Here is a 19930-nt window from a genome sequence, read left to right as displayed (position 1 = left end):
TTTAAATTTTCTTTGGTCTGGCACTTCCACAGGGTGCCATTCAGTCTCATGGTAATCCTGTGGGTGATCATCATTTGCTGGTCTCTGTTGTACACCGACTGGATAAGCTAACGTTTGTTTTCTAACCACCTTTGTTTGGCTTTCTTTATTATTATCTTTTGCCTCTGCCTGAGTATGTTCTTTACTTAGTATTCTAAACTCTTTTTCTTAAGTCTGTACCCATATTTCATACCTATCTCTCTGTTGTTTGTTTTGTTCAATAATCTCTTCAATCTCTTGTTTTATGCCTCCCTTCTAACTTTTAATTTTTCTTTGTAGTGTTCTAATTGTTTGTGTTTTCCAGTATCTTTTCTAAATCCTCTGCCCTCATTTCCTGTTGTTTATCATGTTCTATAAGTTTTTGTGTCTCTTCTTTTATGTCCTGTTTCCAACCTTCATTTTTTTCTTCACATTGTTCTACATGTTCTTTGTGTTGTTCCAGTATCTTTTCTAATGCCTTTGCCTTTGAGAAGACATAAAAGGCTAAATCAATTATTAAAGTTAAATTGAGGAATATGAATGTAACCATAGTCATAATTTCTAAACTTTCCTTTATTTCTGTCTTAAAACCATAGAAGAGATTATCTGCCAAGCTCAAAGAAGTCTGTATTAATGTTTCTCTCATCCTGTTAGAATATAGTGGCAGCCAGTTTTGTTCAGTCTCAGTTCTGCCCAAAGTAGGCTGTCTTTTGCTCTGAGGCATGTTTAAGAGTCTCTCTTAAAGAGCCAGTAATTTATCTGGGAGTTTTTAGGTTTAAAGTTTGGGTTGTATCGCTGAGAGCTTATTCCTCTCCCCCACCAAATTATATTAAAGTAGGATTGAAAGTGTGTGGATACTAGATTAGTTGGATACCATTTGTTGTAGATTATTAATATTTACTATTGATAAATCTTTTAGTTAAGCAGTGGTTATTCCTAAACAGCTGTATAACCAAATCACCACACAGAGACTAGGATTTATTTAATTAACCTAGAGCACAATGCTAGCCAAAATTTCTCCATTCTAAACCTCCAAGTCTGCAGAGTTTCCTATGATTCAGATTCACCCATCATACTTGCTTTTTGTGATATTTTAGTTCCAGTTAATTCCTGCATGCGGTGCCAAGCCCTCTCCTGCAGATTCTCCTAGTCTCCTCTCCTGTCTCCTTCCTCTTCCTCCCACTCTGGACCAGAATGTCTCACCTTATCCTCTCCATTACTCAGTATTGGGGCTGGTTGTTTTGATTGACAATATAAAGAACAAATGGTGGCATGTTTATGCAAACTTGAGACAGGCGATGCTTAGAAAAAGCATCACAATGCAGTATCTGGATTTAAACCAGACAACGGAGCAGAGAAACCAGCTTTTGAATGAACAAGGGTAAATTGTATACATTCCAACAAAAGAATATTATAACAATATAATATCTTGTATCATATTAAAACAACATGGTCTAAAACTAGACCTCAATAATAACAAAAAATAGTAAATAGCCTGCATATGCATGGAAACTGAACTCTAATCAATCACAGCTGGATTATGAAGAAATAAACTAATTAGACTTTCTAGAATTTAACAAAAATGAAGGCACAACTCACCCAAACTAATGAGACATAATGAAAGTAATTCTAATAGGAAAGTTCATAGAACTAAGTGACTTCATAAAGAAATCTGAAGCATCTTAAATCAACATAACAGCACACTTGAAAGACCTAGTCAAAAGGAAGCAGACATACACAAGAGGAGTATATGGCTAGAAATAATCAAACTTAGGGCAGAAATCAATAAATTAGAAACAAAGAAAGCAATTCAAAAAATAAACAAAAGCAAGAGCTTGTTCTTGGAGAAAATGACAAAGATAGAGAAACCTTTAGCATAACTAACTAAAACACAGGGGGACACTACAAATCAGGAAAATCAGAAAATAAAAGGAGGTATAATTACAGACACTGAGGAAATTAAAAAATCATTAGGTTTTACCTTAAAAGTCTATATGCCACAAAATTTGAAAATCTAAATGAAATGGAATATTTTCTTGCTAGATTCCACTTATCAAAGTTGAATCTGGATCAGGTAACTAAATTAATAGACCTATATGCCCTAATGAAATAGAAGCAATCATCAAATTCTCCCTGCCAAACAAAGCCCAGAGCCTGATGGTTTCAGCGCAGAATTTTACTAGACCTTCAAAGAAGAGGTAACACCAATACTCTTCAAACTATTTCACAAAACAGAAAAATAAGGAACATTACCAAACTCATTCTATGAGGCCACATTCACCTTGATACCTAAACCTCACAAAGGCTAACTAAAAGGCAGGGATACACTAAAAAAGATAATTTCAAACCAATCTCTCTTATGAATATTGAAACAAAAATACTCAATAAAATACTCGCAAAATGAATCCAAGTAAACATCAAATATCTCACCTATCCTGACCAAGTAGGCTTCATTCTAGGCATGCAGGGGAGGTACAATATACAGAAATCCATCAGTGTAATCCACGACTTAAACAAACTGAGAAACAAAAACCACAAAATCATCTCAATAGATGCTGAAAGGCATTTAATAAAATCCAAGTTCCATTAATATTTAAAGTTTTGGAGATATCAGAGATAAAAGGCACATGCCTAAACACAGCAAAGATAATATACAACAAGCCTATAGCAAACTAAATGGAAAGCAATTTAAATCAATCCCACTGAAATCAGAGACAAGTCAACTTTGCTCACTCTCTCCTTTCTCTTCAACATAGTACTGGAAGTTCTAGCTAGAGCAGTAAAACAACTAAAGGAAATCAAGGGGATACAAAGCAGAAGGGAAAAAGTCAAAGTATCACTGTTCACAAATGATATGACAGTATACATGAGTGACCCTAAAAATTCTACCAGAGAAGTACTACAGCTGATAAACACCTTCAGCAAAGTGGCTGTATACAAAGATGCTAAAAAATATCTGAAGCCCTCTTGTATAGAAAAGACAAGAGGGCTGAGAAAGAAATTAGGGAAAAAAACAACCTTGCAATAGCTACAAATAGCATAAAGTGCACTGGTGTGACTAACCAAGCAAGTGCAAAATCTGTATAAAAAACTTCAAGTCTTTGAAGAAAGAAATTGAAGAAGATATCATAAGATGGAATGATCTCCCATACTCATTGACCAGTAAGAAAAAACAGCAAAATGGCCATTCTACCAAAAGAAATGTAGAGATTCAATGCAATTCCCATCAAAATACCAACACAATTCTTTACAGACCTTGAAATAACAATTCTCAACATTACATAAAAAACACAAAAAATCCAGAATAGTTAAAAGAATTCAGTACAATAAAAAACTTCTGGAGGTATCTCCATCTTGGATCTCAAGCTGTACTACAGAAAAACAGTAAAAACGGTGTGGTACTGGCATAGAAACATACTGGTGGATCTGTGGAATTGAATCAAAGACCCAGAAATAAACCCACACACCTACAATGCCTGAATTTTGACAAAGAAGCCAAAACCATTCAATGGAAAAAAGAACATCTTCAACCAATGGTGCTTGTCTAACTGGATGTCCACACATACAAATAGATCCATACTTATCACCCTGCACAAAAGTAAATTCCTTGTGGATCAGATACCTCAACATAAAACTAACATTCTTAATCTGTTATTAAAAAAAATGAGGAAGAGGCTTGAACATATTTGCACAGGAGACAACTTCTTGAACAGAACACCAGCAGCACAGGCTCAAAGATCAACAATCAATAAATGGGATCTCATGAAACTGAAAATCTTCCCTAAAGCAAAGGACACTGTGAGCAGAACAAAAGGATGGCTTACAGACTGGGAAAGGATCTTCACCAACTCTACATCTGACAGAAGGCTAATATCCAGAATATATAAATAACCCAACAAATCAAATAATCCAATTTAAAATATGATTCAAGGCTAAACAGAAATTCTCAACAGAGAAATATTGAATGGTGTAGAAACACTTAAAATGCTCAACATCCTTAAAAATCTGAGAAGTGAAAATCAAAACGACTCTGAGACTCCACTTCTCACCCAACAGAATGACTAAGAGAAAAAACTCAAGGGACAACTCATGCTGGAGAAGATGTGCAGAAAGGAGAACCCTCCTCCATTGCTGGTGAAAATCTAAACTTGTACAGCTGCTTCGGAAATCAGTCTGGTGCTTTTTCAGAAAACTGGGAATACTGCTACCCCAAGACTCAGCTAAAAAACTCCTAGGCATATATCAGAAAGATGCTCAACCATACAACAAGGGCATTTGCTCAACTATGACAATAACAGCTTTATTCATAATAGCCAGAATCTGGAATCAAACTAGATGTCCCTCAATGGGGGAATGGATACAGAAATTGTGGTACATTTACACAAGGAAATACTACTCAGATATTAAAAACAAGAAAATCATGAAATTTGCAGGCAAATGGATGGAACTAAAAAAAATCACCCTGAGTGATGTATCTCAGAAGCAGAAATACATGTATGGTATATATTCATTTACAAGTGATTATTACCCATACAATATAGATTGGACATACTAAAATCTACAGACCTTAAAAACCTAAAGTACAAGGAGAAACAGAGAAACATAGGGAAGATGCTTAATTCTCATTCAGAAAAGAAAACAGGATAGACGCCAGAACGCATAGAAGAGAGAGAACAGGGTAGGAGCCTTTCACAGATGAACACTAAGTCACTCCACTCAAGAGGTGATTGAAGCAGATACAGAGACCCACAGCAAAATTTTGTATAGAGCACAAAATGTCTTATTGAAGAAGTGGGAGATAGAAGGACCTAAAGGGGACAGGAGTCACACAAGGAGACCGACAAACAAAAAAAAATCTGGGTCCTGGGGCCCTGCATAGACTCATGCATCAACCAAAGAGCATGAGAGGAATTAGACCCCCTGCTCAGATGTAGCACATAGACAGCTCAGTGTCCATATGGGATTCCTAGTAAGGGGAGAAGAGACAGTCTCTGAACTTGGCTGCCTGCTTCTTGATCACTTCTCCCTGGTGGGACCACCTAGTCAACCTACAGATGAATAGGATACAGGGAGTCTTAAAGGAACCTGATAGGATAGGGTCTGATAGGACCTTCCCTATCAGAGGACTACAGGAGAAGGATAGGAGAGAAGTAGGGAGGGATGCTGGGACCTAGAGGAGAAGAGAGAGGCGGCTAAAATTGGGATACAAAGTGAATAAATTGTAAAAATTAATGATAAACAAGGGTGACAGAATAAAGCATAAATAAGACACAATTGACTGAGAAAAACACAAAAAAATACATCTTTAATCATAGATCTAGCTAGGAAAAAAAAACCTTAGGCAACCATTACCTCAAATGACAAATAATGTATGTTTAGTGTCCTTCTTGGTACTATAGTAAAAGAGAATGTGATAGGATGCACACAGTATCATTGGAAATCTTTCTTCATGCACTGAACATGGAGTGACTTGTAGGAGTTGAGATGTTGATTTACTTTCTCGCCACAGATCAGCAGGAGTGTATCCCTTGCTGAATTCAAGAGTACCCAAACCTTGAGAGAAACAAGTGCCTGCCCATGGCAGTGACCTTCCTGTCATTTGAGGATCCTCTGGGTTTGGTCCTGGCCTGCATGGCTTTGTGTTTATGTGTCAGCACAGCTATAGTTTTGGGGATCTTTCTCAAGCACCATGACTCACCCATCATTAAGTCCAATAACCAGACTATAATAAAATACCTTAGTGTCTTCAAATGAAATTATTTACCCCTACTTTTAGTAAGTTTATATAAAATGTATTTCTAACCGTAACTAAATGAGCCCTTCATTTAAACAATGTTATATAGATACACTCTATTTCAGAATAGAAACCACTTCTGAAAAAACATTTTAGTAAGTTATACATGTTACTTTTTAATTCATGGACATATAAGTATTCAAATTTTAATTACATAATCGTAATTGTGATAAATAATACAGGTACTATATTTTTTCCCTTAGTATTTTATTTTTCTGGAGGAAACAGGAATTAGGCTGACAGTTGACATCTTCTGTTGGACAGGCAAAAACCTGGACCTCTGGCAAAGGGTGCTTGCAAAATTGTATATCCACAGTGGAAATCAGTGTGCAGAATTCTCAAAATGATGAAAATAAATCTACCATATGAACCACTTATAACTTTCCTTGACATATGCACAATGGACTCAACATACTCCTTCAAAAATATTTTCTCAACCATGCTCATTGCTATTCTGTTCACAATAGGTACAAAATGGGAACACCTAAATATCCTTCAACTGATATAGATAAGTGAAATGGTATGCACATAAGTAGATAGAAATATAAATGACAATATTGATTTAGGTAACTAAAATCCAGAAAACAGATATCACATGTCCTATCTACTCTGAAGCATGTAACTCTAGATCTTCAGTTGTGAGTAGTCACCCTACTGTGAAAGAAAAGAAAGATTGTCATGAAAGACTGGGGACCAGCCCCAGCAGTTGATAGTTTCCAGAGAAAAGGGAAGGATAAGGCAGGGCAGAAATGAGTCAGAAATGGTTGTCCAAAGAAACTTAGAGTCTTGACTGACTGGCAGTCATAGTACCTCTTTATTTAGACAGATTTCAATAATAAAAGATGGATTCACATTGTTCTAAAACATAGATGATATCCTTTTTGTCCCCAGACGTGTGTTTTAACTGTCTCTTGGTCATAAATTTAGTCAGCATTGATAAACCTTATATTTTACTATCATTTTTCTTCATCAGTCCCATAACCTGACAGTTTTGAGGATCTGGAGGCATATTTGCCACAGCCTGAAAGCCCATTCTCAGGTTGGAAGCATTCTCAGATTCAATGGCAATAAATAAAAAAATCTTTAAGCAGCCTTGGACATATTGCTTTGTCCTGAGAAGTATATTATCAAATTTTAATGGACAACCTCAAGAAAAACAATTTAGGCCAAAGCAGCAACAGTTATTATTCAATTCCTGGCATAAATCAATGTCTATACCTCATATCTTTGTAGAATTTATTTATGTGCTAAATCTAAGTATTTTTTTTCATTATTTTGGTCATACAACACTACAGTGATACTGTGAAAGCTGATATTTCTAGGAAAAGGAGGTCATAATACCTCACTTTTAAAATCATTTTTACAAAACATTCTTTGTCCATCATTATAGATCCTAGTTTAAGGTGATGATATCTCCAGACATTCATTTACAGCTCCATATAGTCATGGGGGGCATATCATATGTAACTCCTAATCTCATATGCAAAGTAATCACCTGAGGATACAGCAGTATGAGGTATTTATTCTCCAATGATATCAACTCTCCTAGCACTACAAACTTTGTTTGCCTTTTTAAGAGTATGTTGTTCTGATTATTTTCTTCTTGAGGAAGCATAGGGGTAGATTTTTCAAGACTGTCTTGGAGCTGAAGTCTCATAAGGAGTTCTCTGCCATTTTTATGTGAGTTACAACTTCCACAAGGAAGACATTCATGTAGGGCCAGATAATTGATATTTCTGAGAGGGGCAGTATGCTCAGAATTTTTCTGGGGAAGCTTAGAAGCAGTACCACAGAGTGAAGGCATAAATGATTCATTAAAAATTTTCTCATTGCTCCAATGTCCCCAGGTCATACATGTACTGAAAGCCCTCTAAGCATGTAGCAAGTGGAGATCAAGACAAAGCCTGGAAGATAGCATGAAGGCTACTATAACATGCAGCTCAGCTGTGCTGGATCTTTGTCAAATAGCTGTGCTGACTTCATGGCTTTAACTGTATATGAACTTTGGTGAGGTTTTAATCCATTTGGAGGTGACGTTGAGTGAAAATAAGCACCTATTTCTATGTTTCTACATATAGACATCTAGTTTGGTCAGCACCATTTATAAAGATTTTATCTGTTTTTCCAATGTGTATTTCTTGCATTGCAGTGTGTATTTCTATTTTTTTTTGTTATAGTACTAGTGCATTTACATAATCAAATATTACTCAGACATTTAAAAAATCAAATCATGAAACATGAAGGTAAATGCAGATTTGCAGGTAACTGAGAGTGAGAGAACCTAGACCCAAAAAGAGAAATAGGGTATGTATTTGCTTTACATATGTATTAGTTGCAAGATGTATAATATGCAAGCAACTGAATATAATACCACAGGGATACATACAGATTAAGAACTGGAGGTTAGGGCAGGCAGAGATTTCTCCATAGGAAAGGGAAATAAAATACTTGGAACAAATGGAAAGTGGGCTAAAAAGATAGAATTGAAGGGGATTGGGAAAGGAAGAGGGCAATGAAAAGGTAACATGAGAAAAGACAGGTAAAATTAAGGGTCATTGGAAACCTAATGCAATAGAAACGTTCTAAATCATATTTATAAAAAGAGTCAATATAAATGAAATCACCACACAAGAAGAAAGTCCCAAATGGAAATTTCTTGACACTAAGTAAAGCATCCAGTACTGGTAATATTTAACTGAGGTACTGGTTAAAGTAGTGTGATTGTAATGCCAAAACAATACAGGCTTTTGCCAAGACTATAGGATGCTCTTCAGAAATTGACTACAATGCCCTCTTGCTGGAGACAACACTTACACTTACCTGGAACATAGATAAATAGAGCTTGTGCTTACATAGAACCTTCACACTTACATTCTAGCAACTTTGATATGTGATGTACTTTGCAACTACAAGAGGAGAAATATAAACACTAACCCAGATACCAAATTTTTGAACTATAACAATGCTCTACCTGTAAGACATATTAGTGCAAGAGTTGTAGGAGTAAATACCAATCTATAGTTTGACTTAAGGCCCACTTCACATGATGGAATCCACACCTAACACTGGTTTTTTGATCAAGAAAAGGAAATTACACAGCCCATGGTTGTGGGGGAAAAACAAATAGTACATTCTACTAAAAGTAATAAATGACCATTGACACCATTCTGCTATACTCATAGACCAGTATCTTGTTCAGCCATCATCAAAAAAGTATCATCCTGCATCTGATGGAGACAATTTCAGAGACCCATAGAGAAAATAGACAGTCAGTGAAAGACCTCAGAATATGCCCTTCAGGCTCTTCAGTAATTCAGCCAGAAGAGTGTAAGAGCCAGAAAAGAAAGAGGATATCAAAGAACAAAGCAGTATAAATTAAGAGGACTGAAGAATAGATAAACTGTGAGAGACTGAGGCACCATGCACAAGGCCTTTAGAGTTCTGCCCTAGCCCTATCTCTAATTGATAAATGTTTGCAAATGAAAATGTAGTTTTCTCCAAGGGACACTCATTTTATCCAAGGGACTACTCTTAATTGTATTTTTAAGAGTACATTCCAATAGGCAGATGCCCAAAAATTTCCCTCACTGACAAGTTTGGATTCTCATGTCCTGGAATTCTGGCATTCATTTAAAATGTTTTTATCATAGTTCTCATTTTAATTTGCTGAAGATTTTTTTCTATTTTTAAAGCTACATGTCCTCTGTGTGTATACCATTGTTTCAAGTTTAATATTTTGTGAGATTCCTGCATGTTTGAGCAAGTCTACATCATTTCCCAACTTGGGCTCTTTTTCTTTTTTTTCCTACTTGGATGTGTTTGTTTTTGTCTTTTTGCTATTTTATTTTCTTATTATACATTATAGCTCTCCTTGTTTAATATGAGGGTGAATTTAGACAGAATAGAAGAGGAGATGGGAAAGAGTTGCCAGGATTAGAGGAACAGAAAACTTTAATCCGGATAAATATATAAGTAAAATGACTATTTTTAAAAGAAGAAAAGGAGGAGGAGAAGGAGAAGGAGGAGGATGAAGAGAAAGAAAAAAAGAAGGAGGAGTTGGAGAAAGAAGAGAAGCAGGAGGAGGAGAAGGATGAAAAGATGAAGATGAAGAAGAAGAAGAAAGAAGAAGAAGAAGAAGAAGAAGAAGAAGAAGAAGAAGAAGAAGAAGAAGAAGAAGAAGACAAGTGTGTCAAAAGAAAGGTTAAATAGCTATGCACAAAAGATCCAGAAAATCTAAAAAGTGCAAAAAAGTAATTTATGAATAATAAAAATAGAAAAAAAAGACAAAACTCAGATCAAAAATTCTAGAAAATATTTTCAGGAAAATAATAGAAGAATGTATCCTTAACCTAATGAAGAAGGGGTAGCCTATAAAAGTACAAAAAGTATATAGAACAACAATTAAAGTGTACCAGAAAAGAAATTGTGCTCAGCACATAAAATTAAAACATTAAATGTGAAGAAAAGTATATTAAACAAAGAAGGGATATTAAAAGATGCAAGTTGAAAATACTAACTTGCATATAAATTCAGGCTCTTTAGAATAACTCCTGATCGCTCAAGAGAGAAAGAATGAATAATCCCAAGCATCAAATCAGGAGGCAAAAACCTCACACCATAACTACAAAATAAAGGGAAATAATAAACATTGCTCATTGAAATCTCTCAACTTGGATGTTCAATTCTCCAATAGAAAGTCAGGAACTAACAGAATGGACTAGACAACAATGTCCATTTTTCTGCTGCATCTACTGAACACTCTTTATCATCCAGGTTGGACAGCATCTCTGTTTAAAAGGATGGAAGGAGACAGTAGAAGAAAGTGGACCAAAAAAGAAGTTTAGGGGAACTTTATTTTATAAAGTTCACACAAACAAATACTAAAATTCTTGAGTCAATTTAAAAGAGAGTATGTACTGTACACACTGAATGAGGATATGCAACAGATGACTTGGACTGGTCCAGCACACATCTACACTCATGTTTACTGAAGCAAAGCTTACCGTATGCTAAGAGAGAATGGACTTGATTGTCCTGAATCACATGAGTGCAAAATATATTATTCAAATTTTATTCATGGAAAACATGTACTTTTGTTTTTTGAGATTTTTAATATAATCACATTATTTCTTATTTCTCTGTCCTACCTACAAAATCTCTCATATATCCCTCTTTTGGCTCTTTCAATTTCAAGTCTTGGGTTGCCAATAACTGCTATTACATGTATCGTGTGTGTGTGTGTATGTGTGTGTGTGTGTATATGCAAGAGTGAGAGAGAACATTTAACATTTCAAGAAAGGCAATCATTTTACTTTGAAATTGTGGATGAACTCAAAATGTATCAAGTTATGACCTGAGCTAGACACAGAAATGAAACATTGTCTGACTTATAACTGGGTTATAAGCACTCAGTGCTCTGAAATAAGAACTGAATAGTCAGTATTAGAGCCTGAACATCAGGTGTAGTGGCATGACTTGTCAAAGAACACATTTCAGTGACAAGAGGAATAATATAAAGAAATACTTTGGGGTGCATGCATAAGAGCTATTAATAATAGCTTACATTGTTTACTTGAGAAATATTCTCTGTATATTTTTTTAAATCTCAATAACCAAAATGTTATAATTACTGTGTAAGAGATATTAATTTATTTATATATTATTTACTCTTCCATCAATTTTCCTTCCATTTTCACCCTCCTGAGTTTTGAGTAATCATTCTTTGCTCTTTTGAAAATTCAAGCCACTTTTTCATAAACTATTTTTACACACTTAACATACCAAAATTTGATTTGTACAATATTTTACAATATTACAATACTAGGAATATATGACAAACCACTGAATTTTATTAAGGGTATTTATTATATATAGTATCACAGGAAAAAGGAAAATGAGTAGAGATGAAATACTATTCTTTCTAGTTGTTTTTAAGAGACAGTTGCCTGAGTCCAGCCATCTCATGAAAAAAAAACTCATTTTTTTCTTTTTTATTGATTATTACAATTTATTCACCTTGTTTTCTGGCTGTAAGCCCCTCCTTCATCTTCCACCAGTTACAACCTACCTCCCTCTTCTACCCCTATGCCCCTCTCCTAGTCCACTGATAGGGAAAATCCTCCTTCCCTACTATCTTATCCTAGTCTATCTTATCAAGTCTTACCAAGAATGGCAGCACTTTCTTCCTCTGTGGCCTGGCAAGTCTGCATCTTCCAGGAGTAGCTGATCAAGGAGCCTTCCACTGAATTCATTTCAGAGACAGCCCCTGTCACCCTTAATAGGGAACTCACATGGAAACTGAGATACTTATGAGCTACATCTGAGCAGGGATTCTAGGTGTTCTTCATTCATGTTCCTTGGTTGGAACAGGACCCCCCAGGCCCATATTTTTGGGCTCAATTGGCCTCCTTGTGGAGGGCCTCTCACATCCAGGTCTTTCTACCTCCTAAATATTCCATATAAATCCATGCTTTCTGCACAAAATTTGGCTATGAGTTTAACCATCTTCTTCAATACCCTGCTATGTAGATTCTTTCAGAGGCCCTCTGTGGTAGTTCCTGCCCTGTTCCCTATCTTCCCCCATTACCGATGTCTACCCATTTGCCCTTCTGAATGAGGATTAAGCATCTTCCTTAGGGTTCTTCCTGTTGTTTAGATCCTTTAGGACTCTAGCTTTTAGTATTTTTAATCCTGTATTATATGGCTAATATCCACATATAAGTGAGTATATACCATGAGTGTCTTTCTGCTTCTGGATACCTCACTCAGAGTGATCTTTTCTAGTTGCATCCACTTGCCTGCTGATTTCCTTGTTTTTAATTGCTGAATAGTATTGCATTGTATAAATGTGCCACAATTTCTGTGTTTATTTCTCGGTTTGGGGACATCTAAGTTGTTTCCAGATTCTGGCTATTGTCAATAAAGTTGTTATGAGTATAGTTGAGCAAATGTCCTTGTTGTATGGTTGATAATCTTCTGAATATATGCCCATGGTTGGTATAACTGAATATTCTAGTAGCACTATTCATAATTTTCTGAGAAAGCACCAGATTGATTTCCAAAGTGCTTGTACAAGTGTATATTCCCACCATTAATGGAGGAGGGTTCCCTTTTCTCCAAATCGAGTCCAACTTGTTTTGCAGATGGTGTGGGAGTACACATGAATGACCCTAAAAATTCAACCAGGGAACTCCTACAGCTGATCAACACTTTCAGCAAAATGACTGTATACAAAATTAAATTAAAAAATCTGAAGCCCTCCTGTATATAAAAGACAAATGGGCTCAGAAAGAAATTAGGGAAACAAAACCCCTTCACAAAAGCCACACATAATATAAAGTACCTTGGTGTGACTCTAATCAAGCAAGTGAATGATTTGTATGGAAAAAAGAACTTCAAGGAAGATATCAGAAGATCTCCCATTCTCTGGGATTGGTATGATTCACATAGTAAAAATTGCCACTCTACCACAAGAAATCTAAAGAGTCAGTGCAATTCCAATCAAAATACCAGCACAACTCATTGCAGACCTTGAAAGAACAATTCTCAGTTTCATATGGAAAAAAAAAAAAACAAAACAACAACCCAGAATTGATTTTAAAAAATGCCTGTACAATAAAAGATTTTCTGGAGGTATCTTCATCTGAGATCTCAAGTAGTACTATAGTGAAACAGTAATAAAAATGGCATTGTACTGGCACCTGTACTTTAAATCTTAAAGGGGTGTGCATCTACTCATTAATCATTTTTATTAAATCATATCAAGAAGCTGAGGGGAAAAACAAATATACAGGAATCAACTGCTGTCTCAGTTTTAGACCCAGTTTGAGGGAGTCCAGACAGCCAATGATACCTTGGGCTATTGTTTCGGCTCATCAACCTTAAATCATCCCTGGCTTTTTTTAACGGTGTACTTTTCTTCACTTTAAATTGTTCTTTAAGATATTTTACATCAGAGCCATTAGCAAAAACATCTTCCCTGACCTTGTTAAACAATCTATTTTACCAAATTGTTTCTAAGTATAATGGTCATTGCTAACAATCTACATCTATGGCTCCTTTCAAGGGCAGTGGTTAATTCATTAATCTGCTCCAGTAAACAGGTGGAAAGAGATCAAATATTGTTAATTTTAAATGCCAATGATATCGCCCAGTGATGGGCTAGAAGCCTCTTTAGAGTTTTCATACAACTCATGTTATGAGGAATATGGGCATCATAAGGGCAACAAGCAGAGATATGCTACATAAGAGCACAAAGTCCTCAGGACAAGCAGTTCTAGGGATTATGCTTCTCCAAGACAAACTCCTCGTGACTATGCTAACAGGGGAGCCACATTCCATGAGTTCTACAGCCCTTTTGCTATTGCTACTGAATGGCTCTTGACAGGACCGGGTAGCCAAAATAGTTTGCCTATATATGGGTGAAGGGGAAGTGAGGTTAGCTCAGGCCCTGGGAAGGAGAATTCAGGGTATTGCATGGGCTATACTAGCCTGGAGGACCAGACAACATCGAAGAACTGAAGGATTGCTGGGAGAAAATGTCAGGTAGGTTTGATTTGATATGTTAACTAGGAACCTCTGCCATTAGTTCCAGGTTTGAATCCTACTGCTATGGTAACATAAAGTTCAGAGAGAGAGAAGCATGGTCTCCATTGGATAATGATTATCAAGTGAGCCCACAGGGAAGAAAGGTGACAAAGACAAAGATTATGTTTTTCTTTTCTTTCTATATATCTTCTTTCTTCTCTTTGAGGAAGGGCAGTAACCCAAACTAGACTCAAAATTTTGCTATTTTGCTCTTTTGTTTTTTTTTTAGTATTTTTTATTTTATTAATTGTTTTTATTAATAAAATAAAAATTTTATTTTTCACAATTTATTCATTATGTATGATGGTTGAAGGTCACTCCTTCAACTCCTACTGCTCCTACCCTCACTTCATCTTCCCCCATCCCCTTTCCCTAGCCTACTCAAAAGGGAAGTAACTCTCCTCTGCCATCCACCCATACCTTATTGGAAAAGTGCTCAGCTACTAAAAGCAGAGAAATAAAATTTCTGCTATTATTTCTTTTCCATCGGCCACTATACTCACCTTAAAAGATTTCATACCATGAAGCTTTCCTGCAACCTTGCCATGAAAGAAACACTAGGTATAACTCATTTTAAAGAGTCCAGCCCCCAATATAGTGTTTAATTTACCATCTCACATGCAGAAACATGTGAAATTGAAATGCTATAACCTCTGAAACATATTATCACAAGCATTTCAGAGAACATGATTCTCTTGCTGCCTAGAAGGCTGTTTTCAACCAACCCAGAAAGGCATGAGGGGCAGAAGATGAGGTATAAAGCTTGGAAAGCCTACAAGCATAACAGTGATGAGCCACACTGGGAATCACCTCAGAAAGTAAGTTCAACTTTAATTCCAGAAAACAAGCTTATACCCCTTGGGGAGTGCCTGGGATGCTCCAAGCATAGGTGTAGATAATTGTTTAATACTAGGCAATTCAAGGGTACTCGATTTGCATTAAACAGCACATTCCTATCATATGAACAAGAACAAGAACAAATAATTAAATTTTCTGATATTTGAAGGGAGGAGTGATCGGGTATCTGTGTCAAAGGCCATCTAACAAATTTGATTGGTGGTGTCTATGTCTAAAGACACTCTCCAGAAAAACTCACCCTTGACATGGTTACACATCTAGGCCAGAAGCAGGGTCATACATGGAAAAGAAAGCCTCCTCCCTCATATCTCAAAATTCAGTGTTGGTTGTGATGTTTTTCAATAGTACCGCTGGAACAATAGGTATGTGTACACAAAGAAACTTCTACAGGCTACCACTGTTGTGATACTCTCAGAGAACTTCCTGGCTGGTGTTAGTTCACCATTCCCTACATATTCATCCACTGGACTAAAAGTTTCTTGTGTAATGTGAGGCAATTGAAAACAGTAAATGTTGAGAATCAGGATTATCAATAAGTCTTCCATAAACACCTTATTATATAATACTGTTGCATGTAATTGATATTCAATATTCATTGTATTCTTTTTATAAATAAGTTTATTTACTTTAAATACCAATCGTAGTCCCCCTCCCTTCTCTCCCCCAGTACTACCCTCCATTCCTATTCTCCCTATTCCCGTTCCCCTTTAGAAAAGGGAGGTCATTTCCATTGAGCTAGTTTTACAGTTCTGTTGGATCTCAGTGGACCAAAGTACACAGAGGCCTTTCCACATTGCTTATACTCACAGAAATCCTCTCCAGTAAGGATACTTTTATGATAATGATGACTCTAGATTTGTGCAAGGCCTCACCATTTTAACACATTCGTAAGTTTTTCCTCCATTATGAATCCTTTCATGATGATGAAGATTATACAAATGTGGAATGGTTTCACCATGTTAAAAACACTCACAGGCTTTCTGTCCATTAGGATTTCTTTCATGAGTGTGGAGATTATTCTGAAGTGCAAAAGTTTATTCACATTGGTTACAGTCATACAGCTTCTTTCCAGTATGTGTTTTTTGATTTATTAGAAGTTATGTGCAAAGGCTTTGCCACATAGTTATATTTATATGGTTTCCCTCCACAATGTGTTGTTGTCTTAGGAGATGAATATTACATACAAAGGCTTTATCACACTAATTACCCTCACCAAGCTTCTCTCCACTGTGTGTCTTTTCTTGTTTGTGGATACTACTCGGCTGTGCAAAGGCTTTATCATATTGGGCATATTCATAAGGTTTCTTCCTAATATGTGTTCTCTTATGGCTTATGAGATGACTTTTTTGTGCAAAGGCTGTACTGCACTGGTTACATTCATAAGGTTTCTCTCCAGTGTGTGTTCTTTTATGGATTAAGAGATGAGTGTTTTCTGCAAAGGCTTTACCACACTGGTTACATTCATAAGGTTTCTCTCCAGTGTGTGTTCTTTTATGGCTTAAGAGAGTACTGTTTCGTGTAAAGGCTTTACCACACTCGTTACATTCATAAGGTTTCTCTCCAGTATGTGTTCTTCTATGGCTTATGAGATGACTCTTTTGTGCAAAGACTTTACCACATTGATTACATTTGTAAAGCTTCTCTCCAGTGTGTGTTCCTTTATGCCGTATGAGATCAGTGGTATTGGAGAAAGCTTTACCACATAGAGTGCATTTAGTAGGTTTCTCTCCAGTACAACTGCTTGCATGCCTGCAGAGATAATTACCACATGTGAAAGATTTACCACAGTCAGTGCTTTACACTAATAAATATATTTATCTTTATTAATTAATTTCATAATTTGGTCATAATTTCATAAAAATGGTAAAGGAGAATCAAATTTTAAAGTTTTATCATGTTATTTACATTAATGATTTTTCCCTTCATTATGGGTATTTTCAAAGATCCCTGTGATGGTAAGAGCATTTGTTCCATGGTTCACTTTCATAGCATCATTTTTCTATAAGAGTATTTTTTTATATTTATATAGAGAGAGATTATTGTAAGAATACAGAGATTTACCACAGCAATCCCATTCGCATTGTTTTTACTGTATGAATGACACTTCCTTTGCAAAGTGAGACAAGAGAAGCAGAAGAAGTTCCAAATTCCTAGTATTCATAGGTATTTTCAGCAGTATTAGTTTGCTGATGAATTCTCATTTAAGTTGCAAAACCAATTAACAGTAACCATTTATTGCATTCAGAAATTCTACTCAAAGTGGGGACTACTACAAAAGTAATTGTTCTTGGAGAAAGACAGCTACACTGCTTCTTTCAATATCCCTCTACTCATGTGCCTTACAAACATTGTGACATATGCTATACCTATTTAAATTACAAGAATAATAAAGGATTCCCTCATTGAATTAACACAGTTTGTTTTTTGTTCATCATAGACATGTCATATAGGGATTAAGGTTTCTCCACAACAATATTCTTGACTCTCATAAGCTGCTCCTTTCACTAAACTTTCCAATGTTACTGCATGAATATGAGTAACAGTGGTTGTTATTAGGAAGTTTTGGACACATACTGATCACCTATTCAATATGTATACCTCTTACAATATCTGAGTAGATAAAATGAGACTAAACAGATTGGCAGTTCAACTCAGTAGTTGTAATGTCTATATGATTTAAATGGTATTTTCTGTTACAACATTATTTAATTTTCTTCTATCTTAGGGAATGCCTTGCAAACACAAATCAGATACCTGACATTAAGGTAAATGGAACTGTGGGAATTTAATGATCATCAGCACACTTAAAGCAGTGCTGTTTTTACACTGTTGCTTTTCTTCAAAACCTCCAGGACACAGCCAGGTATGGTACATGCCTTTAATCCCTGCATTCGTGGAGGCAGAAACAGGCAGATATGTGTGATTTCAAGGTCAGGCTGTTCCACCAAGCAAGTCTAAGACAAGCCACGGCTACAAAAAAAAATTCTTCCAAAAACAAAAAATAAAAAGCAGCCAACAAACAAAAACAAAAATAAAAACAAACACTTCCAGGACACATTAAAATTTCTTAACACTCGTGTCTGTATCAGCATGCATATAAATTTACCTTCTGTTACTTGTAGAACTTTGAAAATGTTCTTCAATATTATGGTGTTCCCATTTGTAACCTAAAATATAGTACCAGAAATATATATTATTGGAAATATCATATTATTATTAAGGAAAAACTTAAATCACTACATTCTGTGACCCTTAGTACTATGCCTGATTAAATCACCTCATTCCTCCTCATTCTCAATTGGAATTGCAGAAGAGGATCAACAACAAAGTAAGAGTTGTCTCCTTATTTTAAAAGGGAAAGAAAATTCACAGTCTTACCTATTTCAGTGAGGTTTTTGCATGTCTCTAGCATCACATCTTTGTAGAGTTGCTTCTGGGAAGATTCCAGCAAAGCCCACTCTTCTTGGCTGAATTTCACATGCACATCATTGAATGTCACTGAATTCTAAAATATAATTGTACAATATACAGTTGTACAACAGAAACATTGGCAACAATATAAATTTATACTTCTTTGGAAATATAACCATATAATTCTAGTGCTTCTTCCATATATTTTCTGACACAGAAGTGCTAATGTTAGACAGTTGGGTGCTGTGCATTGGGTGAAGGAGGGGAGAAGAAAAAGCCTAAAGGTTAGATTGTAAGAAAAACCAAAGGTGTGCTTTGAAGAACTGTGTTACAGGAGTTTCATCACTTTGTAAGACAGGAATCTAAAGTAGTGAGCAGTTGGGTTCTTGAGCGATCTATGAATCCTGGTCAGTTCCTTGATCAAGTCAGTCAGGACTCTGTCATGAGACAGGTGGAAGGAAAAGGAATCACAATATTTTATCTAGCAACAAATGAGATGTGGTAATCAGGGGACACAGAATAAATGGATAACCTCAGTCAAAACACAACATGGCACTGAATATCATCTTTTTACCATGCTTCAGGGAAGTGGCATATCAATATGTGAAAAGGGAGATTCATATATTTGTGGAAGGGAAAGTGGACTACAGTAAATACATGAATAAAAATAATGTGAGGTGTCAAACAACAACAATCATAGCTGATAAGATCATATTTGTGAATGACCAGACAAAAGAAAAGATATAGACCACATTATTCTTTTTTGATAATTGTTTTATATATTCTCCTTTCCAAATCATGTATAGTCTATAGTTGAAGAATAAAGATTAAAGCTTTTATATTAAAAAATGAATTGCTAATGTTATCAATAATCATTCTCAGAAGAAAATTGAATAACTGTCATATCTGAACTTTTTGAATAGGATATAGCCTTGGAATAGACATGCCAATTAATGTGGACAAAGACAAACAGAGAGAAGAGAGTGAAATAGAAAGAGAAAGATAGAGACAGAGACACAGAGAGAAATGAACAATGAACAGTACTGAGTACATATCAGAGAAATTTATGAACATTTATTAACTACAAAAATGATGAACAAGCTGGGTATATTCAGTTATGCCTCTAATTCCATCACTCAGGAGGCAGAGGCAGGTGAATTTCATTGAGTTGGATGCCAGCATGATCTATGCAAAGCGTTTCAGGACATCCAGACCTATATTGTAAGTCAGAGTCTTCCTTAAATGTCAATCAAACAAATATAA

The 19930-nt window shown here is 35.7% G+C and overlaps 1 protein-coding gene and 1 pseudogene across 1 annotated transcript in view; one reads left to right on the top strand and one right to left on the bottom strand.

The window, feature by feature from the left end:
- LOC132650939 (zinc finger protein 431-like) overlaps positions 1 to 17337 on the bottom strand; it is a gene marked incomplete at its 3' end in the record, with an annotated part of 149153 nt that extends 131816 nt beyond the window's left edge. Inside the window, exons 1-2 of the mRNA XM_060376260.1 lie at positions 17318 to 17337; positions 16512 to 17005 (exon numbers count right to left, since the gene is read on the bottom strand). Of these exons, the coding sequence (XP_060232243.1) occupies positions 16512 to 17005; positions 17318 to 17337 (514 nt within the window). The remainder of the gene's footprint in view (positions 1 to 16511; positions 17006 to 17317) is intronic.
- A 451-nt stretch (positions 17338 to 17788) lies between these two features.
- On the top strand, positions 17789 to 19402 carry LOC132650938 (single-stranded DNA-binding protein, mitochondrial-like; annotated as a pseudogene).
- Positions 19403 to 19930: the final 528 nt, after the last annotated feature.

Source organism: Meriones unguiculatus (assembly GCF_030254825.1).
Source record: "Meriones unguiculatus strain TT.TT164.6M chromosome 13 unlocalized genomic scaffold, Bangor_MerUng_6.1 Chr13_unordered_Scaffold_37, whole genome shotgun sequence".
Taxonomy (NCBI): Eukaryota; Metazoa; Chordata; class Mammalia; order Rodentia; family Muridae; genus Meriones; species Meriones unguiculatus.
The sequence above is the reverse complement of the archived record's forward strand: the minus strand, read 5'-3'. Positions and strand labels throughout refer to the sequence as shown.